The sequence below is a fragment of the Engraulis encrasicolus genome, chromosome 18 (genome assembly GCF_034702125.1).
Source record: "Engraulis encrasicolus isolate BLACKSEA-1 chromosome 18, IST_EnEncr_1.0, whole genome shotgun sequence".
Classification (NCBI taxonomy): Eukaryota; Metazoa; Chordata; class Actinopteri; order Clupeiformes; family Engraulidae; genus Engraulis; species Engraulis encrasicolus.
Genome location: NC_085874.1, coordinates 34868249 through 34891902, shown reverse-complemented (window position 1 = coordinate 34891902; position 23654 = coordinate 34868249). Strand labels below are relative to the sequence as shown.

Here is a 23654-nt window from a genome sequence, read left to right as displayed (position 1 = left end):
AATATGTTGCAAAGCTAGTGAAAGTCAATGTATCCGTGTAGCATGCTACAATGCTATACGGATACATTGACTTTCACTAGCTTAGCGACATATTCCCTGTTTTAACTTGTCTTAAAGCAAGACAACGCTTAACATGAAAAATAAGACACTTTACCACCTTTATAAACCCCAGTCAACGATTTTAACTGTATTGAGCCCCAAAATAGTGGCATACCCCTTTAAATGCGATTGTGTTTTGGTCCTAGATAACATTTAAGCCCCGTTATATCCTTATAGAAGTATAGAAGTAGTCTAATATAAGCTTGTAGCTGCCTGGTTCTGGTAAAATGCTAACATTAGCTTACCCGGTTAGCTCAAAACATCGAGTGATCAAATGGCAATGTGGGGTAACCTACTTGTGTTACATACGTTCGTGGTGCATTTTTACATCAATCCGTGGTAGTCTTGACATTTATAAGCATTTAGGGTCTTTATATTAAGCAAAAACGTGATGTTGGAAATCACAGAAATCGCCGCCATGTTTTTCCAAAAAATTTGTAACTCCCGTCCGCCTTGTGGTGGACACGGGAAGGAACAATGATGCGTTTCAGACAGCGTTTCAGACAAGGAATGCGTTTCAGAAAGCGTTTCAGACAAGGAATGCGTTTCAGACAAGAAATGCGTTTCAGACGGACGGACGGACGGACAGACCCTCTTATAGAGATGCTGGGACGCATCTAAAAACAGAAAAAATCAACTGTAAGCCTCATGGTGCCGTTACGAATAGGCTTGTTTCTCGTGGTTGGGTGACGAAAGGGGGAGTTGACAATTGGGGTAGTTTGGTTCTGGGGGGAAGAATAATGCGGACGGACGTCAACAATCAAGCATGAGTGAAGGCTAACTGGAAACGACTGTAATCAACCATTTTAAACAAGTGATTTAGGGTTACGGTTAGGGTTAGGTTTAGGGGCAATGTTGGAGGAAGGGAGAGATGACATGAAGCTGACACAACGACAGCGCTCCCCTCCCGGAATGCACGCTGCTCGGGTGGTCTCTCTCTCTCACTCGCTCTCTCTCGCCCTCTCTCTCACCCACTCTCAACGACAGCGCGTGTTGCCCAACCACGAAAAACGACACTATATCGTAACGGCACCACGAGGCATACAGTTGACTTTTTCGCGAGACTGGGCTCAGCCAATATCACTAGCAGATACAGTGCACAGGAAATATGCAGAACAACAAGTGCAGATGCAAAGAAGGGTTAGTTAGTTGTTATTTTTTTTAAAGTAGAGTACACATACATACACATCACATCAAGAGTCTGGCCTAGTAATAAAACAGGTAGTAAACAGTCACGGAAGACGAGAGTATTTGAAGGCTGAAAGAGATGTGCTTATTCTTGCTGCCTCTGGGTAACCGTATCTCGAGCCATTCGTGAAATCCTTAAGGGGAAAATACCCAGATCAAATCAACTATAAGCTTCGTGGTGCCGTCACGATATAGCCTCGTTTCTTGTGGTTGGGTGACGAAAGGGGGAATTGACAATTGGGGTAGTTTGGTTCTGGGGGAAAGTATAATGGGGACGGACGTCAACAATCAAGCGCGAGTGAAGGGTAACTGGAAACGGGACTCACTAGTTTCACGCCCTTTTGGTCCATCATACGGTAATCAAACATTTCAAACAAGCGATTTAGGTTAGGGACAACGTTGGAGGAAGGGAGAGATGACACGAAGCTGACACACTGCTCGGGTGCTCTCTCTCACTCGCTCTCTCTCTCGCCCTCTCTCTCACCCACTCTCTCACTCTTGTAGCCTACGACAGCGACCGGCCCAACAGAGACAGCGAGCGTTGCCCAACCACGAAAAACGAGGCTATATCTTGACGGCACCACGAAGCATACAGTTGATTTTTTTGAGAGACTGGGCTCCTCTGGGAGACCGTACCACCACTGGGGATGGAACAACAACAGAGAACAGTCTTGACTGGGAGTACCTTGAGCGAGCAGGTGCTGAAGGAGCGCAGTTCTCTTCCAGCAACATAAGGCTTTAGTAAGTCGTTTTGTAGGCAAGGATCAAGGCCTTGTGCTTGATCCGGGTGGCGATCGGTAGCTAGTGCAACTCAATGAATAGCGGAGTAGCATGTGTAGTGGGATGCTGGCCCCTTTAAGGCTTGGAGCCATTCAGCGTCATGGGGGTGTCACTTCCTCAATCTCTTGGCAGGCAATTTTCCATAAATATGAGCGGTCTGTTCAGAGGCAGACAAGCACGCTTGGCCTATACTTTGGCGTCTTCCGACTTCTTGGCTGCAGCTGTTGTCGTCCCTCTTGCTCGACTCTCTTTCACTTGGGCACTCACTTTGTCCGAACTCCGGTTGCCTACGGTGCTCAACCTTTACCTGTTTCTACTGGTGGCTTCCTGGTAGGCTGCCACAGTTCTACTTGCGTTATTCACTCCGACTGCCCACGGCACTCAACCTTTACCTGCTCCTACTAGTGACCTCGTAGTAGGTGGCCTTGGTCCTACTTGCGTTATTCATCATCCATACTTGGGTATGTAACCGCATTGTGCATGCGGCTAACGCCTTGTTCTTCTGCTCTTTCGTGATTGCTAATTTTGGCTTCTGCATTGCTTCTAGACTGTTCAGCCTTACTTGTTGCTTGGTGGCTTCATAGTACGCTGCCCATCTCGACCAGTGTCCTCGTTGTACTCAAGGGCTCCACGCTCGCCAACCTCGAACTGATGGTTGCTGCTGTGACAGCCATCCGTGTCAAGACCCCGGCTGCTGCTTAGAGTGGGAACGATTGCTGTATTGCAGAAACTGGTGCCTGTGGGCATTAAGTGTCTCATTGTGTGCTCGGTGTTGTGTTGGTGTGGGTGACTCCACTGTGTGTGTGTGTGTGTGTGTGTGTGTGTTTTCAGTGTGGGTGTGCTAGTGTGTAGGCCGCTCCGCTGTGTGTGTGTGTGTGTGTGTGTGTGTGTGTGTGTGTGTGCGTGTGCGCTCCGTTCAGTGTGTGTGTGTGTACGGTGTGGGTGTGCTAGTGTGTGGGCCGCTCCGCTGTGTGTGTGTGTGCGCGCGCGGGCGCTGGTGTGTGGGTGCTCCGCATAGTGTGTGTGTGTGTGTGTGTGTGAATGAACGGTGTGTGTGTTCAGTGGATGAGTGAGGGGATCCATGGGGGGGAGGTTGACTGGAAAAACCCCTGGAATTAGGCCTACCTCTTTTCTTTATTTTGATTCTTTTGCTTGTGTCTAACCTTTTTGTTTAATTGTGTGCACCTTTCATTTATTTTGCATGGTTTGTTGTGGTTTGATTTCTTTTCTTTGATTCTCGGTTTGCTGTGTCCTTTTCTTTGCCTTTATTAACTTTGAGGTAGCGCCCTTTTACAGTTGGGCCAACTGTCGGCCCCTAGTGGCAACCCCTGTATGACGTGTGTGTGTGGGCTTCAGTATGTAGACCCACTAGAATTGTTAATCCTGCACCAGAGTGACTTATTTATAAAAGAAAAGAGTGAAAACATATATTTTTACAGATTATGAGAAAGAAAATAAAGATTTCTATGATTCAGAGTACAGCCAATGTCTCCGACTCTCTCTCTCTGCACGAACCTGTGTTTTTGTGGTGTGCGAACCTGTGTTTTGCTGTGTGACACTCAAACACAATTTTCCCTTGGGGACTCAAACTCCCTAAGGGTGGCGTAGTCGATTACAAGTACTTCCTGTTTCAGCCACTTCTCTGCACATGGGTCCTTTTGGGTTGATTGAATTACAAACGTGCCGCCGCTTTCTGGACCATCTGGAGTGGTTTTAGCGCACAAGTAGGTAGAGACCTTCCAGGAAGGAGTTGCAGTAGTCAATGCGGGACATGACTGTGGCCTGAACCAGTCGTTGCGTAGAATATTGGGTCAACACGGGTCTGATTTTCCACATGTTGATGTAGTAGGAGCATGACAGCTCGTCGTCAATCATAACGCCAAGATGTTTGGCGACTTTGCTTGGGGTCACAATAGAGCTCGAAAGTCCCGCCCCTTAGTTCCGCATTTCACGGGACCTAAGCTGACCATCTAACAACATGGTAGCGTGTAAATATCTTCCGATCACAGTCATTATATGCGCTGGGCTCCAAATATGCTGTTTAAGAGGCTAGATAAAGATTATTCATGCAGAAGCATCAATGTTTTGTTCCGAGGCCGTTTGCATTAAAAATGTGAAGAAACACAGCTTTCTAAAAAGTTTGGGGGTTCGTACGAAAAATTAAACAAAAATATCAGAAACAACATATGTGGAGCTCGTGGCACAACTCGAAGGGGAACGAAATATCATTTTAATACCGCCATTGGATTACATGCTACGATTTTCGGCCAAAAACGCCGTTGAGGTCCCATGAAATCGGCGGAAGTGACGTCACTTTCGAGCTCTATGGTGGATCCCATCTTGAGGTTGATCTTGTGACAGAGTGACTCTTTAGCTGGGATCACCAGGAGCTCTGTCTTGGTCAGGTTCAGATGTAGGTGGTGGTCCTTTATCCAAGTTGACAAGTCAGTGAGGCAGGCAGAGATGCGTGCCAAAACCGTGGGGAACGGTGGGGGAACGTGAGGGAACGACAGGTACATTTGGGTATCATCAGCATAGCAGTGATAGGAGAATAGCATAGCATAGCAGTGATTTATCAATAGTTGATTACAAATAAAAAGGGAGAAATATTTCAATAAGTGAGTTCGCAATTACTAGTGCGCCTGCGCGAAATTGACCTAGCAACGCAAAACGGTAGATAAACAAATGCGTGGATACCAGATCCTGCCTTCCCAAAGCGGTAGGACACTGAGCTGCACACCAGTAAACGAAGTAAATAAATGTCATAATTTGTGGATTTCGTAGTGGGGTAAAAGTGGTGCTTTCTGTATATTTTAGAATGATTGCATTGCGATTCATGGGCGTCGCCATTGTGCACTGTCGCCATTGCTGAAGTGTGCCGTTCTCCGTTATGACATCTGTTGCTGCGCTTATCAATTCTGGTGACTGAGACCATCAAAATGACAGCCTGAATTAAGTTTTGAATAAAGTTTCATGGATAGACGATGACAGACAGTGGCCACAGGTGATTAATGAAGCTATATCAAGAACTGGTAGAATAAATTAATGAAACATTCAATTTAAGAAGGACATGTAAAGCTGTAGACATAGCTATGTGTGGGCTAACTATTCAAAACGAGTTTGTTAATGAATTCTGGTTTCACTTAAAACAAGTTTCACTTAAAAAGTTCAAAAATGTCTTGTTTTCAACCCCAAGACCCTCCTTGATCTACCAGCGAAATTTAGAGTAATTTGGGGTTGTTAAATGGTTGTGTGAATTGTTTGTTGTCAACATTACATATTCGGATTTAGCTAGCAACCCGGATGGTTAGCCTTCTGTTAGTTACCAGGCATCTCTCCAAAACAAGTTCGTTAATACATTCTGGTTTCACTTAAAAAGTTCAAAAATCTCTTGTTTTCAACCACAAGACCCTCCTTGATCTACCAGCGAAATTTTGAGTAATTTGGGGTTGTTAAATGGTTGTGTGAATTGTTTGTTGTCAACATTACATAGTCGGATTTAGCTAGCAACCCGGATGGTTAGTCTTCTGTTAGTTACCAGGCATCTCTCCAAAACAAGTTCGTTATTAAATTCTGGTTTCACTTAAAACGTCCAAGAATGTCTTGTTTTCAACCCCAATATCCTCCTTGATTTACCAGCGAAATTTTGAGTAATTTGGGGTTGTTAAATGGTTGTGTGAATTGTTTGTAGTCAACACTACATACTGGTACTCGGATTTAGCTAGCAACCCGGATAGTTAGCATTCTGCTAGTACCAGACATCTCTCCAAAACAAGTTCGTTAATTAATTCTGGTTTCACTTAAAAAGTTCAAAATTGTCTTGTTTTCAACCCCAAGACCATCCTTGACCTACCAGCGAAATGTTGAGTAATTTGGGGTTGTTAAATGGTTGTGTGAATTGTTTGTTGTCTACATTACATGATCGGAGTAACCCGGCTAGATGAAATATCATGCGCGTTTATATGTATCCCGGGGCAACGCTGTTTTGTTTATCTCTCAAAATGGCGAATATTACCCACAATGCATTTCGCGCCGGTAATTGCGAACTCACTTATTTCAGCAGGCTGTACACCATCAGGCGTAATGCTGCCCTCTACTGTTCTAATCCAGAACTATGTGACTATATTATAGTGCGATTAAAATGGGATAATTTTTTTAATCGCATTGTTTGTGTAGTTAATTAATCTAAATGAATTCGCATTAAGTCCCTGCCCTATCAGTATTGTTACGTTTCTGTGATAAGACGATTCAGTAATTCCCTGCAACAAATGCTGTGGCAGAGGTTATTGATGATGTTTGATATTTTCCGTTACTGATTTCTATAGGCTTAAGTTCATCATGGCTGCAGCAAGCCTTGCTAGGCGGGCGACTATGCTTGACGTTGTGTATGAAGACTACACTGCCTATGGCCACTTGACTGATGATGAGCTACTGCAGATGGCCATTGAACGCAGCCTGTCTGAAGACCAACAAGGCCCCTCGGAATACGCTCAAGCAAGTTTCATACCAGCATCCGAGCCACCCAAAGAGGAAGACATACCCACAGAAGCCAGGCAGGTGTATGCAGCCGGACAGAATGCTGCTCTGCAAACACAGAGAGCTGCGGCCGCTGAGAACCCAGAAGTCAATCCTTCCAGGTAAATGTGAAACACTGCAGGTCTGAGGTCTCAAAAGATTGATTGAACTCAAATACCACCATCTTGTTCAGATTTTTTTTTCTTAAAAGGTACACTGTGTGAGATTTTTGGTTGTTTATTTCCAGAATTCATGCTATCCATGCACTAATGTTACCTTTCTCATGAATACTTACCACCACCATCAAATTCTACACATTCATTATGACTGGAAAAATTGCACTTTTCTTACATAAAAAGGGGGATCTTCTCCATGGTTCGCCATTTTGAATTTCCCGAAATAGCCAATTTCAGCTGCAAAAATGACTACTTGGGTCATACTAGAAAATATTAGTTTATTACTTAGTAAACTAGTTGCAGTACCTTTTTTGACCATTTCCTGCACAGTGTACCTAAAATTGATGCTACCATGTAGGTTTTTTTTTTTACCTTTTTAATTTCAGCTTTGATGTTACCATGTAGGTTTTTTGAGCATTTTTTTTTAACTTTTTAACATTTTAACTTTGATTGATGAAAAGAAACGAAGTATTTCTGAAGGAGGATTTTTTTGGAATGCTTTTATGATGATACCTGATACCTGCAGGGTACTTAATACATTCGATGAAGAGAGGGTGAGGCTACTGGAATGGAAGAAACGATATGGAAATGAAGACCTAGTCAAAAAAACAGCTATGTAAGCGTTATCCTTGATTACATACAGCTTTTTTCTTGACTTCACTTGACTATATCGTGCAGTTAGGGCCTGTGTTGAGAGGATGCATATATCACACAAAGAGTGCTCAAAACCTTGCCTCCCAGGTGCGCTCTGACCTTTTCTGGACTCGTGTTGTTGCTAAGTTACACAGGGCATGTTAGCACGATACCTAACTGAAACAGTCACTGATCACTTTGAAAGATGGAAGATAAACAGGTTTTGCTTTGAGTAAAATGAAGCACTTAAACAGCCAAATGCTGTTCTAAAAGTCGAAAAAAAATTAATCTCAGTGTTCAGAGCGATGCATAAAAAAAAAGGTCTATGACGGCTTCTTTTTTGCAGGAAAGTGCTTAGCACCCTTGGCACTGAAACACATTCAGCATGTCCCAAATGGCGCACTTGTGCACTTCGGGCACTGTGGTTCAGTGCATCGGGCATTCGCCCTGAAAATTCAGTGCACTGAGATTTATCGAGTGCTGCCCTAATACAGTAAGAGTAAAAAATGCAGAGCGTAAAACGATGGACATTGCACGCACTAAACATACTGTTTACATACAGTAACGGAAGAAATGTGTTCAGTAGAAGAGTTTCGTCAACAGTCTCTCGAAACAACCTATTTTTAAGTAATGTTGATGAGATGACCAACCTCTTCATATCAATCCAAGTATTGTATACGACAAAGTCCAGTTGGGGTGAGGGAAATGTAAATACAAGCATGAGGAGCTGTGTAATATAGTAGCCATCTGATTTGACGGGATTAAGCTATGCTAGTCCGTCACTTCCAGTAGGGGCACATTGTTAGTGTTCCAAAATTTCCCACGACATTATGCACTAAAGAGCTCAACACTGTAGGTTCTTTTCCACTGCCGATTTTATACCCATTAAAGCTCGACTCACAAGCATAAGTCATGGACGATAGTTTGGATGATGGAATGGAACCATTGGATTTGTATTGAAAATAGGCCCTGGCAGCTCTTAAAATGCATCCTGTGGACACAGCTCCTTGATCTAGCAACTACGGTACACAAACAAAACATTCAGCTTGTTGATACCAAGCAAGTTCAAGTTAATGGAGATAAATTTTGATTTATTGCAGTCATGCACCATCCATAAAGGCAGCTATCTGGAATGATGATGCCAAAACATTCAAACAAATATTAATGACAGAACCTGCTGAGAGTCTGAACAAACCAAACGAAGAGGGCTGGATACACTTACATGAGGCTGCATACTACAATGCAGTGGAATGTTTAAAGTTGCTTTTACAAGGTATGTGTTACTTTTCTAAGCTTGTGTGGTATCGGATGCAATGCCATGTTACGGCTTGTTGGTTTGGGGTGCCTTGAAATTTTTCATGATTTGAAAGGGTGCCTCGCCTAAAAAAGTTTGAGATACACTGCTGTAGGGAAGCAGGATCATATTTATTTGGCGTTTTGAACACATTATCGTCAAACTCAGCTTGATGGTTTTTGGCTGTAGACAGTCATCAATTGCAAAAGCAGCGGACATAATTTTTCCAAATGCCAATTTTTTTAAATTTTGCGTTGTGGTTCATAGACTTTACATGTTAAGGCCTGCTCCTCAACGACACAGGAAAGTTCTTTTGTCACTTGACCAGCCAAATGAGTGTAAGAGTTGCAGACGGAAACCCAAATGCAGATCAGAGTTGAGTGTCTTTTATTTTGACAAGCAAAAAGTCACAGGGCTGCAAAAACTGGCAGTCCAAAACAGAAAAATTCAGTATAACTTAAAGGTCACAAAAATCCAGGCAACGAAAAGGCACAGAAGATCCACTCTTCAGAAGCAAAGTAGCTTAGTCCATAAACATAAAAAACAGGGGAAAAAAGGTTCCAAACTGAAGGTTTCAGATTCACAGTCCAAAAAATCCACGAGATTAAAAAAAAACAACTGGTTTTCAAGCTTCTCAGAGTCCATAAACAAAAACAGGTTACTCACGGATACAGATCTTCAGGCATCACAAAAACAGGCAGATATGGTCAGACGGTCAGACACAGAACTAAGGATTCACAAGGCTTAAATAGCATTCCAACAAACACAAAATCCAATAGGCAGCTAATTGCACTCAATAGCATGAGGGGAAACAGGTGTGGCAAGGGGGCGTGGTAACCCATGAAAACAAAAGGCACATGAGAAACCAAAACAAAGAGCTGTCAAGAAAAAACAGTGGCAGTGCAACAACCAGCCAGCAGGGTGGAGTAAAGTGTCCAAACACAGAAGACCTTAACAATGAGTTTTCCAGCTGTCGTGGGATTTGTCTGTGGCAAATTTCTGTTGCTAAATGCGAAAATTCTGAGCTGTGCCTTGACCAAAACCATCCCTAAATACTAAACTGATAGTAAAGCAACATTTCTGCCACTTTGCTTTTGCCAAGAACAGAGAAGGAAGAAAGGGAAACAGCAAAATTGTGCACAGACCAAAACCACTCCTAACCCTAACCTGTCACAGGACAAATGTAGAGCACGAATTAATATACAAATGCGTAGTGCACTCCCGCGATAGATGGTTCAAGTCACCGTGTTATCTTAGCGCTTTGGCTGATGCCATGTGGCCACCAGCCAAATCGTGTTGCCAGATTTGTCTGATTAAATCCCGCCCAAAAGGTTCTCAAAAACGCTAAATTCCGCCCAATTTCAACAAATTGCATTGACTTCTATCATAGAGTAGGGGGTTGTAAATTGATGCATTTGTTTCTCTATCTAAAGCACACTGCTTTCCTACAGTTAATTTACTATATTGATACATTACAATATTTCATCACATCACCTGAAGTTTGTGTTCTTTTGTTCTTCCTTGCCAATTGTAGCCTTTCCGGATCTAGTCAACAAACGCAATGACAAGAACCAAACGCCTCTCCTTGTGGCTGTCGGTTATAAGAATTTGGCCTGTGTCAAGGTTCTCATTGACGCTGGTGGAGACCCTAACATAGCCAACAGAACAGGAGAGACAGCCGTCTACAAAGGTACCAAATCAATATGCAATGTACGTCCAGAAATGGGAAAGTTCAGTCCAAAGTTAGATCAGTGGTTCCCAAACTTCTTCAGCGGGGACCACCTTTGGACCTAAGAATACACTGTACTTTATATAATCTTAGGCTATTTTGTATTAATATGTAGTATACATGTATTAACCATAAATAATAGTTAATACTGTCATTAACCAATTTATGGAATTACTGGGGTTAGACAACGAAATTGAAACACCTGTCATTTTAGTGTGGCAAGTTTCATGGATAAACCGGACCACCCTGGTGGCCAGTCTTCATTAATTGCACATTGCACCAGTAGGAGCAGAGTGTGAATGTTCAATTAACAGGGTAAGAGCACAGTTTTGCTCAAAATGTTGCAATGCACACATCATTATGGATGACATATCTGAGTTCAAAAAAAGGATAAATTATTGGTGCGCCTGTTGCTATCTTTGACCAACACTGCAAGTCTTCTTGATGTATTAAGAGCCACGGTATCTAGGGTAATGCCTGCATGCCAGCAAGCAGGATGAACCACATCCGACTGGATTAACTGTGGACGCAAGAGGATGCTGTCTGAAAGGGATTTCAAGAGTGCTGTCCTTTGTTTCTTTTAATGGCCTTTGTTTAGGACAGCCTTAAAAATTGTCTGTGTTCAAGGAAAATTGTGTTAGAAACAACTCATTCCCATTTCTAACAGGTGTAGTTTGCTTTCAGCTTGTGAGAAGGGCACTGAGGAGATACTTGATGCTGTTCTAAAAGCTGGCGGGAACCCCTGCAGGGCAGACATTGAGAGAAACACACCTTTACATGAGGCAGTGAATAATAAAAACATCAATATGGTTAAAATGCTAGTGGAGGCTGGAGCAAAGACGTCGACTACGGATAGCTATGGCGTTGAGCCACTGTTCACAGCAGCTCAGTGTGGAGCCGCAGACGTGCTGAACTACTTCATAAAACTAGGTGAGTGGTTGTTTGTTTGTTTGATTTGTGTTTTTTTTTTGTTTTTCAGCTGCCAGTTCTTGGGCTGCAAATCTGCATGAAAAAACATACACAATAAAACACAATAATGCTGTAGGTGTATTATGTATAATATTTTATTCATTTAGGCTTTAGCTAATTTAGTATCTACTCAGCAAAGTTGCTAGCAGGCAGGTTAGCAACTTTGACTTTGAGAAACAAAGCCCTGCCTTGTACATTAAAAGTTCCCTGACGAACCTTCAGTTTGTTCCCAGAGGGTTCCTCAAAGACCCTTTATGGGTTTCCCCAGAGTGGCAAACTGAAAAACATCTAAAGGATTGTAGGTGAACCACTAAAAATTCTCCTCAGAGAATTTTAAAGTAGTCATGGAACTCTTAGGTTCCCCCACAGTGGCAACTGGGGGTTCCTTAAAGGACAACTGCACTATTTTGAACATGAAGCTCCTTTTCTGTGTTGTCTGCAATGTTTTGGAACCCCACTCGTATTTTTTGATGTTTGCTGCTGTCTCCGGTCTTTGACTAATCCAAGTATGTTCTTAAAAAACCCCATAAACACTTGTTTTCGAAAGTATGCATCTCACAAACTGGTAAGGGCATTCCCTAACAAGGCAAAGGCATTCCCCAACAAAGGCATTCCCTAACAAGTTTGGAGGCGAAATATCGCTTCTGTCATTTTTTTTATTTGGTATTTTCTGGGGGGAAAAAATATTTACAAAATGCAACATAAAACATGACAAAAGCCATGTTTTGCTACGAAAAATGATTGTTATGGAAGACCAGTGAACACCCCTAAACACTTGGTGAGTTGGACAGTATTGAAAACAAATGTTAAGGGAGGATTTCGGAAAATCTAAAGCCGGGCATACACTGTGCAATATTTTTGCTCGTGGGTATTAAGCTCCTGCTCACACTGCACGATGGAATTTCACTATTTAAAAAGTTCACATCTCACGACTCACGTCCTCACACTATACGAGCCGACAGTCGGATGCGAGGCAAATGCTTCCACTGCGCGACGCGACATATGTTTCCCGGTCTGCAGAGGAGGGAACATGCGCACCTGAGGAGGAGATGAGGTCGCGCTCAACAGCAAATCGCACAGCCCTATTAATTTGTGCATGTGAAGTGTCAAATCGGGTCGTAGCACTGCTTTAATTGTGCGATTTATGCACGAGCCACGACCAGGATTTCAAACAGTTTTGATTTTCTTGCGACCCTGCGATTGCACAATCGTGAGGCGAAATCGCTTGTCGTTACCCCATATACACTGCACGATGCGTGACTCACGATTGACCTGCTATTGAGCAAGAAATTGTCCCGACTTCCAAAAAGTCGTGCGACTGCCAAATCGGGGTAAAATCGGGGCAAAAGTCGCACAGTGTAAGTCCAGCTTAAAGCGATGGTTCGGAGTAGAATCACCCTAATGCCATTTGAACCGTGACACCCATCCACCTTTACACCCGAAGTGTTTTCTGCCGCAGGCTTACATCAACAGAGTTGCCGTGTTATTCGATGTTTATTCCGGATAGCTTGACTCAAGCGCATATGGATCCTGGGCACCGTCTCCAAACTTTCCCCACAAAAATAACATGTCATGACACCAAACTTCTACAGTATAACAAATGTGGTTTGTACTCACAAAAGGATGAATTTGAAATTAACCACTTCGGATTTAAATTTTACCACGTTTAATAAATAGAAGACGATGCCACACTCGTGCATATATCCTGGCTGTGGACTAAAACACACACCTTACAATACCTGGACAGTCCCAGCTGGAGGAAGTGACGTCGACGGATGTTTAGCAGCAGAAAAGCTAATCGTCTCGTGTGTTGTTACTAATAAACTCCTGGACTATGTACAAAGTTTCAAATTCATCTTTTTGTGAGTACAAACCACATTTGTTATACTGTAGAAGTTTGGTGTCATGACATGTTATTTTTGTGGGGAAAGTTTGGAGACGGTGCCCAGGATCCATATGCGCTTGAGTCAAGCTATCCGGAATAAACATCGAATAACACGGCAACTCTGTTGATGTAAGCCTGCGGCAGAAAACATTTCGGGTGTAAAGGTGGATGGGTGTCACGGTTCAAATGGCATTAGGGTGATTCTACTCCGAACCATCGCTTTAAGTCCACTGGGAAACTCCAACTCCCATTGTCATTGTGACACAGCACTCCACAGCACACAAGTGAACACTGCACAACAAAATTGCATTCATGCCTCACCCGTGCAAGGGGGCAGTCCTCAATGGCGCCCCTGGGGAGCAGTGCGGCGGGACGGTACCATGCTCAGGGTACCTGTCATGGAGGAGGATGGAGGAGAGCAATGGTTGATTACTCCCCCACCAACCTGGCAGGTCGGGAGTCGAACCGGCAACCTTTGGGCTACAAGGCTGACGCCCTTACATCTTACCCATGACTGCCCTAAAAGCCAGTTGAGACAAAAATCCAAATTTAGCAAATAACGGAGAGAGCAGCAAACATTAAATAAATGGTGAGTGGGGTTCTAAAACATTGGAGGCAACTCAGAAAATAGTATAGGTGCATATGTAAGTTTTGGAACATTTCATATAGATTTTTCCATTTGGTGTTTTTTTTACTTCTAGGACCCCCCCGAATACAAATCCACCTGTTTCCATTTTTTTCGTGAACATTTAGTGGCAAATTCAAGATGGCTGCCATTGTGTGTAGAAATTTCACCATTAATGCCGTTTTAAGGTTCAATTGAACTTTTTTATAATTCCAGGGCAACATTGAATAAAAAACAACTTATTTTCAATGTTTTCCTCCATTTTTGGGGGCAAAATCCAAGATGGCTGACATAATTTATGGCGAAATTGGCATATTTCATATTTTGAAGTCTATAAAGCCATTGTTGACTTGTTTTGGTAATATTTGTTACATGAATGCGAAGTCAGCCATTACATAAACTAAACCCATTACAAAATCCAAGATGGAAGACATTTTGTTTAGCAAAATCAACATTAATGGTGCTTTCAGGTCTATAAATCAATAAATGATACTCTACTCTACTCTGAAGCCATTCATTTGTGAATTCAAGCACAGAGGATTCCGTGCTGGTCCAAATTATTGTTCCAACAACAATTGCTATGAATCACTTCATGTACAGTAGGCCTACCTATTATGCAGTGCTACCTGTACAGTAATATGCACATTCACTGGATTGGCTGCCTATATCAAGGCAAAGGGCTACAAAGTTGCTTCAAGGTCGGCCTCAGCTTATCTGAAGGCTGTGAAACCGTATGTTCTATCCGGGATGTTGCATTCCTCCAATGCCAACAATTTTGCCATGCTCTCTGCTCACAGAACTAGGCTCTCTGGCATGACAGTTAGAGAATATCCTCAACTCTAGTGATGGGTCATACCCTGATATGTCTTCCCTATGGTAAGCCCACTCATGTGCTTCACACGCTTTGAACGTCCCTCATATAATTCCCAACTTACTTAGGCCTATATCATCCATGGTGTCTAATATTATGCTTCACCCATCAGTAGCATCCATTGAGATCACGTCTCTGCGGGTCTGTTGTGGCTCATCCGGTTGGCATGCCTATGTTGGCCTCACAGCAAGTCATCCCAATTCTGAAGCCATGTGTAGTGAAGAAGAGGAGAGTGGGCTCACACGACTTGGAACCAAGGCCTTCTGTTATTTGAACCCAAACCACTACCATATGTCATGACTCAAGGGGGCTTGGCTGTCCTCCCTGCTGGTTCTTTGGTCTGTCTGTGTTTCAGGTGCAGGATTGGCAGGTGCGCTGACTGCTGATTGCTCATGAGTGGAGATGGTGCATAGGTGCCCCAAATCCCTTTAAAAAACAGTCTGCTCCCACAGCAGACAGCTGCTGCAAAGAGATAATAGCTGCAGCAAAGTTTTGAAAGCTGCAGCAAAGAGACTGGTTCATTGGCCTGACAGTGAGAGCACACCCACGATCCTAGTAATGGCCACACTATCATACACTGACCTTTGTGAGACCTTTGGCATCATGAGGGACCGTGTAAGTGGCACAAGCGTGAATCTTTTATGAAAATAATTGACATAAAAATGAAATGAAACTGGGTCCCTCAATGATGCTGCAAATTATTCTGTAATGTTGGGAATTTCATGAAGGTGGTCCCCTTGCCCATTCTTTTGTTCTATGAAATGAATTAATAGGATTTTCTTTTACTTTCTGATAAGTCTAGAGAGTTTAGTTAGAGGCAACAGGCCAACTTTTTGCAACTAGCCAATTGTTAGCCGACATGTGCGCAGTGTGCACAGTGTGTCACCCCAAATTCCAGATGCTCTTCCTATGAGACGAAACATTTAATGTAATGACAGTTATGTGCCTATCAAAATATTACCAATAGGCGTACAACATAACATAATAGCTTAATAAACCTGAAAATACCAAATGTTGGCCATCTTGGATTTTGCTTCTAAAAATTGGAAACAGATTGTTTTGTTTTCAGAGGGTGTCCTACAAATACAAACCCCACAAATTACCAGAGGGGCCAGCTCAAATTTGGGATGTGACACATTAGCTGGCCATATAGAGAAGTGCGCAATCGTTTTATAGATGTTGAATTTTTATACATTTTAAATGATTTTTGAAAAAGTTCATGTAATGACTGACTGAACGGTCCTGTACACATCAAGAATATTAAAAATACAAGAAAAAAAAACACTGACTTTAGAGACCTCAAAACACCAAACATGTAATTTTTGCTATATGTTATGTCAGCCATCTTGGATTTTGGTTCTAAAAATGAAGGGGGGAAATAGAATCAGATAGTTTTGTATTCAGGGGGTCCAAGAGATGCTAAAAAACACCAATTCCAAAAACGTATATGACCTGTTTCCTTCCATTACATTCAATTGTGTTAGAATCTGACTGCATATCCGCCATCTTGGATTTTGGGCGTTTCCACTTCGGAAAAAAATGGAAACAGGTGGATTTGAAGACTATGGGGTTTGTAGTTGATAAAAAACACAATTTGGAAAAATCTATATGAAATGTTCCTAAACCTCTTTTTTCTGACATATCCACCTGCACTAAAAGGGGCGTAATGTTGAAAATAGTGCAGTTGTCCTTTAAGGTACTTAAACATTTTTACAGTGCAGGGTTAGAATTGCATAGTGACACTTTATCATTTTCATTTATGTCTTCTAGGTGGAAATATTAACACGCAGGCCAATGATGGGGCAACAGCTTTGTATGAAGCGTCTAAGAATGGCCATGAGGAGTGTGTAAAGATATTGCTGTCCAAGAGAGCCGATGTAAACCGAACAACCAAATTAGGCTTAACTCCTCTACATGTTGCTTCAAAGAATGGACATGTGAAGTGAGTGAATCAAGAGTGTAAGAGTGTGCATATTCTTTAATTTATCAGCCTTGGGAAATATCCCTTGCACCAGCTTTATTTGAGTCAATCTCAATGGCACAATGATTTGTATAGCTTTTTTCAAAGCCCTATGAGTGCAACTTACATGCTTTTCTTCATTTGATTTTAAGGCAGCATCGGTGCAATTGGAATGGTGCTGCTTTTATCTTATTATTTTCTTATACAAAAAAACATGATTTCACTGACATTATTTTTTTAATGGAACTTCATTTTGTAATATATAATACATAATACATATGTCTTAGAATACAAGGTTTGTGTATACACTGGTTTGTAAGCATAACTGAGTTTGCAAATTCCAATTGTTTAACTTTACATATCAACTGCAGCCTCTACAGAGGGAGGACCTGGTTATAGTTTTTGTGTAATAAAAAGAAACCTTTTTACATTTTTTGCATTGTTGCATTGTTTTTTGCATGTTTTGCAAACATGCATTGATTTGGAAAAGACGTTTTCATTTTGTAAGCATCATTTACAGCCTAATTTTTCTCATTATTACTATATTCAGCATTTTACCGGCAGCTTCTACAGGTTTATTGTTATTACTGTACATTGCACATATATATTGTTTTATTTATAAGTATATATTGTTTATTATTGTCTGTATTACGGTTGTACAGTGTAATCAGTCCCATCACTAATCCTACACATCAACATTTTCCCTGTCCATTCTCTTCGCTTCAAACTGCAGTGTGGTGTTGCTACTGCTTCCTCTGACCAACAGAGGGATGATAACGCGCAGTGGCATCAGTCCACTGCATCTCGCAGCCGAAAGCAACCAAGACAAGGTCCTGGAGATTCTCATCCAAGAAGGCTTTGACGTCAACATGCAGCTATCGACCGAATATTCAAAGATGTACGAGGACCGCCCCAGCACGGCACTGTACTTCGCAGTGAAGGCAAGCAACGTTGAAGCGGCCTCCATGCTGCTTGAAGCCAGCGCAAACCCTAACCTGGACGTCTTCAACCCTCTCTTGGTCGCCGTGAGAAAAGACAACATGGAGATGGCGTCTCTGCTGGTCGAGTATGGTGCCAACGTGAATGCTTCCATGCCAACATATCCAACCACCTTCCCAGCCGCTATGCTCTTCTGCATGAGGCACAGAAACATGTTTAAGATGCTGCTTGACAACGGGCTGGATGCTGACGCCTGCTTCGACTGTGTCTATGGGAACAACACGCATCCTCCAGTCAAGATACACCGCTCCTCTAGGGACAATCTGTACCTGCATGGGCTGATGGCCCCTCATACGTCAACTGCACAGGTTAATGAGAATGTGCTTTTTTATACATTTTATGCCTTTTTATGTATTTGTGAATTTTGTGCCTTTATTAGATTACAAGACAAGACATTGTTGGGAGAGAGAGACGGGCTAGGGTTGGGAAATTACTAGGATTAGGTAACGGGTCCCCATGGGCCTGTATGGTACAACATATTAGCACAGCGTACAGCTTTGACCCCCATGACAAGTGGTTTTAAAGTAAATGTCAGACAGGAGTGGCAAGTCATAATTAGATGTTCTTGATATTTTGGTAACCAGAGACTAAGAAAAAAAGGGAATATGGACATCATTCAACAGGGCAATCCGAATATTTATATTATACCATACTATACCACAATCCACCAGTTTTGTGTATGGTGTATTCATTTTGAATTTTTCTCTAGTTTTGTGAGGTGATGGCGGATCCTCTCAACTCACCTTGGGTGGGAATGATACTCGATATGCTCTTAGATTACACTGGCCACGTGAAACTCTGTTCAAGACTCTCAAACCTCCTGGACAACATCAGCAATGGCCAGTCCATCAAGGATAAAGCAAGTAAGTTGAATTTCTTTCATACTGATGATGAAGTGCTTTACCCTTTTAAGCTGGGCTTACACTGTGCGACTTTTGCCTCGATTTGGTGAGTTTTTGGGAGTTGGACCGATTTCTTGCTCAATCACAGGTCAATCGTGAGTCTTGCATCGTGTAGTGTACATGGAGTAACGACATGCGATTTCACCTCGCGATCGTGCAATCGCAGGGTCGTAAGAAAATCAAAACTGTTTGAAATCCTGGTTGTGCCTCGTGGGTAAATCGAACAGTTAAAGCAGTGCTACGACCCGATTTGACACTACACATGCACAAGTTAATTGGGCCTTGCAATTCGTTCTTGATCGCGTCCTCATCTCCACCTCAGGTGCGCATGTTCCCTCCTCTGCAGCCTTGGGAAACACGTGTGTCGTGTCGCACAGTCAGACCATTCTGCTCGCATCCGACCATCGCCTCGGATAGTGTAAGGACGTGAGTCGTGAGATATGAACTTTTAAATCGCGAAATTTCCATGTGCAGTGTGAGTTGGAGCTTAATACCCATGACTGAAAATATCACACAGTGTATGCCCAGCTTTAGTTGCAGTGTAGCCAGAGTCATTTGATGAGGAGGACACAGCTCATAAAGAGTTTCTTCCACAATCACCGTGGCACAAGGTGATATACTGAAAGGTTGCCATGGCCCTTTAGGGGAGTTCAATGGGAAAGCCCATTTAAGAGACCAGACTTGATCCCACTTTGGTGCGCTGGTGACATGGAATACTTCATCTTGGTCAGTATATTGAAAATCTTTGGAATAGCCAAGACATGACGGGTAAACCAAAGAGGGTGGAGTAATAAAGAGGATTCAAAACACGCCCACCAAATGCAAAAGAGTGTGCTCAAGTTGGATCTCCTAAGGGGGCGTTGTCCCCTCCTTCTTCTTCTATTTTTGAAGTGTTTGCACAAGAAGTGTGCTACCGCCATCTACAGCGCTAAGGGGACTCCGAAGGTCTACTAACCGAAGGTCTCCTAAAGGGCCGTTCACCCGACATAAAGTGGATACCCGAAAAGAACTAGAATGACTTATCTCTGTCTATAATATCTCTGGTTAAACTCCATAGCACTTAGGTGTCTGAAGTGCCTAGCACCAGTCTTATTGGGCCTGATTTCCTCCTTATATTTTAAATCCATTTGGATTGCCCAAGATATTTACTGCTGTTGGGCCCCTGGATGGTCAGTCCATATGGAAATATGGCTGCGGTCAGCCCACTCTGTAAACTGACGGCATTTTACAATCCATTAACAAACAGACTGCTTGTTAATGTAGGCCTATTTATTTTTGTACTACTCAGTTTGATGAGTTTAGTTAACACAAAAGCTACTGACAAAAAATATTATAAAATGCACATTGAATTCAATTAATAAAATGTAATGTCTTTGAAACTTTCAGAACCACCATTCTCCCTTCTACACCTGTGCCGTGTGGATATCCGCAAGCAAGTGGGACATCAGCGACTGAGACAAATGACTTCTCTACCTCTGCCCAAACGTCTCATCAGATTTCTCTTCCATGACAACTCTGAGTCTGAGAATTTGTCGCAATGTGGCTGTTAATGAGCATTTCCAACAGGGCAGTGCAGCAGCTTACTGTAGTTTGACTGTGTCAGTCAACATACTATGTTAAAGGAGCAGTTCTGCCAATTTCAATATGCTGTTGTATTGCTCACGCTACCCTTGACTTGTCAGTACCTGGTGACGATGCATTTTTCCGGCTCAGCCCTTTCCGAGATCTGAGCTATTCTAATGGGTGCAGATTTTGTTTACATTAAAAACTTTATTAACATAGGCCTACTCCAAATATTTTCCCAAAAGGTATCGTTGTGTGCTAGTTGTCTGCTGATGTTGCATAACCTTTTGGATGGCTGAAAAGGCTGAAGAAAAAGAATCTCAGGTACAGACAAGTCCAGGGTAATGTGAGCATTACGACAGCATGTTGAAATTGGCTGAACTTATCCTAAAGGATAATTCCAGCCAAATTCAACATGCGGTTGTATGCTCACTCTCCCCTTGACATGTCAGTACCCCCATTGACATGGGATTTTATCTGTAGTGGTGATCCCCCTTTAAGCAGTGCCACAGCTGCGTGGCATCATGTCACCACAGGTGATTGTGTTTTAATCCCTCGGTGCGCTTGCTGCGAGCCGCAAATTACGCGCGTCACTGTGAGCAACCGACTGCACATGCTTGCTTTAAAAGCAGTAGACCAACACGCAAAATACTGGCGGTGTCATCCAGGGGGCAGAGAGAACAGCATTGTGAGCCGGTAATTGGGAACACAGACTGTAAACAAAACAAAGTAAGGACTCCCCCGGGCCCTTTGCCAAAGTGCAACGGGGAAGTATGACTGCAAATCGAATGTTTGTAATTTTGGACATGATCGAGACAGTCTTGAAAAGTTGCCGCCATCGTCGTTTTCTCCAAAAGCACTCGTATGGAACTGTGCAATCTTTCTCACAATAGCCCCAAGGGAGTTTGAAGATATCACACCTAACGCACTTGTTTGGTTGCAGTATCTACGAACGTGCCGAAAATTGACATGAACTGCACAAGTTGATGTGCTCATGCATGAATCGTGCCTGCGCACACGGATCACTACAGCAAGCATACCGAATTTGCTGTAGCCATCAAAGGCCTGCAGCAGACATGGCCATGTGATCACGCTCGGCTTGTTCCCCGCAGCATTGGGTCTGCTGCGTTGTCCTCATGCTATCCCTGCTGAGGAGAATTCTGCGCTTCAACCGTTCCCTTTTGGAGGTATGTGTCGATCTGTTCCCCTGTTGTGTTGTAATGGTAGCTCATTACCGATTGCTAATGTTAGCTTCTTGCATTGATTTCAGAGCGGCATTTCTGCTGGAGCCCGTGGGGGTTTCATCTGCACTCTGCGTTTACGCTACTACTGACAGTATCTGTTGTAGTTTATCCAGTTTTCATCCGTCCTCTGCCTTCCGGGCCTACATTTGTGACTTGTTGTCTCCGAGATTAACTGGGCACCTGGGCTCGGTGAATGTTAATGTCAAGCTTGGGTAAGTAATACCGTTTTCAAAACCATCGCTGCCGCCCGTAGCGTAATTATTTGGGCTTAGCTAATGTGGACATGTTTGTTTGCCTTTAGACCGCCGGGTGTTTCCCTTCCTTCGCTGAGACTGCGGCAAGCAACCTCTTCGTATCGTCGGGACCCACCCGCTGCTGTTCTGCTTAACCTAAAATTATGTTCACTTTGGGCGCATTCAGGCCGACTAAGAATCACGTCGGTGCCCGTTCCCGCACCTAATCGCGATCCAGCCGTCATGATCACGCCACAGAAATTAGCATTGGTGAACCGGAAAGTTGGTTCGCAGTGCGAACCGCAAAATACTTGCTTTTTCTCAGCGAACCGTGATGACAACATTGCCGTCAGCAGGTTCATCCGGGTAGCAGAGTCACGTGCAGAAAAAGTTCGGAGCCCGGTATGAACACGGGCAGTTCGCAGGTAAGCACTTTTGTGCCAAGCGTAACTAGTGCGGGCACCGGCTCCGTTCTGGTCGGCCTGAAAACCCTATCTGTGGTATATTCTCAAGCTGCTGCTCACCTCGAATCGCTGCGCTCTGAATTAGCAGGCGGCAGCGTTTGTATGGGTGCCTACAGTCAGTGTGTGCTTGAGTGCGTGTGTTGCTGTGTGCGTATGGTTGTGCGGTTAGGATTTCATTCAAATCTCACACACATCTAGTTTAGCCAGGTGCAGACTCAAAATGTAAAAGTTCAATGTAAGGCAAGGATAAAACGCACACCGATGACCGCCCTTTTAAAGAGACACTATGCAACTTTTTCATAGTCATGACATGGCTTGGTACTCAAGATTTTGCTTGACTGACCCGTACTGGGGAAAATGGCAATATTTCCATCACCGCCTAGTGCTCCTGCTCCGAAACAGCACTTGCAGTTTTGCCTGGCGGCGCCGCGCCTTTTGTTGTTGTGCAATTTGTGGCCGCTAGGGGCGTCTAGATTTCTATGCTGTATGAGCGGAGCGTGACCTATTCCTTCGTTTGCTAAGCAGCAGCCAAGGAGGTCTACATAAGAGGCAGCAGCTTGCTGAAAGCTGGCTACTGGCTACTGGCTAGCTGATTGTAAAATATCACGCTGGCATGCAGTGAAAACAACGAATGGGACTGCAAATAAATCACGAGATAATTGAGATGAAAGGTTTGGACAGGCAAATAAATAGCTTGTGTGAACATTGGAAAAGGGCTTCAAACCGGAGAGAGCCGAACGCCAAAAGATGGGGATTTTATCATTCATTCACTACACTGGGATGTATGCATTAGCATTCTCAAAACCCACGCCACCTCGTTTAGTTTACAAAGATACACAAATGTATACGAGTTGAAATCTGATGTCGCACATTTTATTTGATGTCAAAGGACACAATCAGTCGAGCGAGGCTAAAAATATATGTTGTTGCAGATCAAGAGGAGACGAAACGTGATCTCTAGTCGGCATATGGATGTCCACTTTCACTTTCAACACCACAGGAGATAAAACCGCGTCTTGTCACCTCGACTTCGAAATCGTTATTATGACAACAAAATAGCCGTTTGTTTCCTCGTTCTTCTAATGTAGGCTACACTATATAGTTACTGGAAATGTGAAATAAAGACGGGGATATCTACCGAGAACAAGTGGATCAAATAATATCCATCTGAGGGAAGTGCAAACATGATTGCAGTTGTGTGAAGTGAATTACGAAGCAGCCAACTCATAAGCAAGGGGGGGAATCTCACATATGATAAAGCCCCTTAGAAGTGGAGAGAACTGAATGCAAGGAAGGGAATCTGGTTAATTACAGAAGACGACGAAATTTAATTCGCACATAATCTCGAAGCCAATGTCTGTCTAATTTAGTTCAATGCACATTTTCGGCAGAACCACTAGAGGCCGCTATAAAGTTGTTTATATCTATGTGTTTATGTCAAAGTTGCATAGGATCGCTTTAATCCGTTTCAATTTCGAGACGTTTCGGGCCAACACGGCCCCTTCTCAGACACTATAAGGAAGTT

General features: G+C 43.1%; 1 protein-coding gene across 7 annotated transcripts in view; it reads left to right on the top strand.

Annotated features, from left to right (window-relative positions):
• The window catches only part of LOC134469333 (ankyrin repeat and SOCS box protein 2-like), a 34157-nt gene extending 11757 nt beyond the window's left edge, over positions 1 to 22400 (top strand). For 2 of the 7 annotated variants that reach the window (XR_010038968.1, XR_010038969.1), the window contains 10 exons: positions 6393 to 6704; positions 7285 to 7374; positions 8492 to 8664; positions 10220 to 10375; positions 11099 to 11344; positions 16535 to 16706; positions 17458 to 18031; positions 18433 to 18586; positions 20012 to 21644; positions 21734 to 22400. Coding sequence is in view for 1 of the 7 variants with exons in the window: in XM_063223525.1 (XP_063079595.1) it covers positions 6406 to 6704; positions 7285 to 7374; positions 8492 to 8664; positions 10220 to 10375; positions 11099 to 11344; positions 16535 to 16706; positions 17458 to 18031; positions 18433 to 18586; positions 20012 to 20175 (2028 nt within the window). In the remaining 6 variants the exon portion in view is untranslated. Of the gene's footprint in view, positions 1 to 6012; positions 6705 to 7284; positions 7375 to 8491; positions 8665 to 10219; positions 10376 to 11098; positions 11345 to 16534; positions 16707 to 17457; positions 18032 to 18432; positions 18587 to 20011 lie in introns of those variants that run through there. The other 5 variants (XR_010038967.1, XR_010038970.1, XR_010038971.1 and 2 more) reach the window with 5 other exon arrangements.
• The last annotated feature ends 1254 nt before the right edge of the window (positions 22401 to 23654 follow it).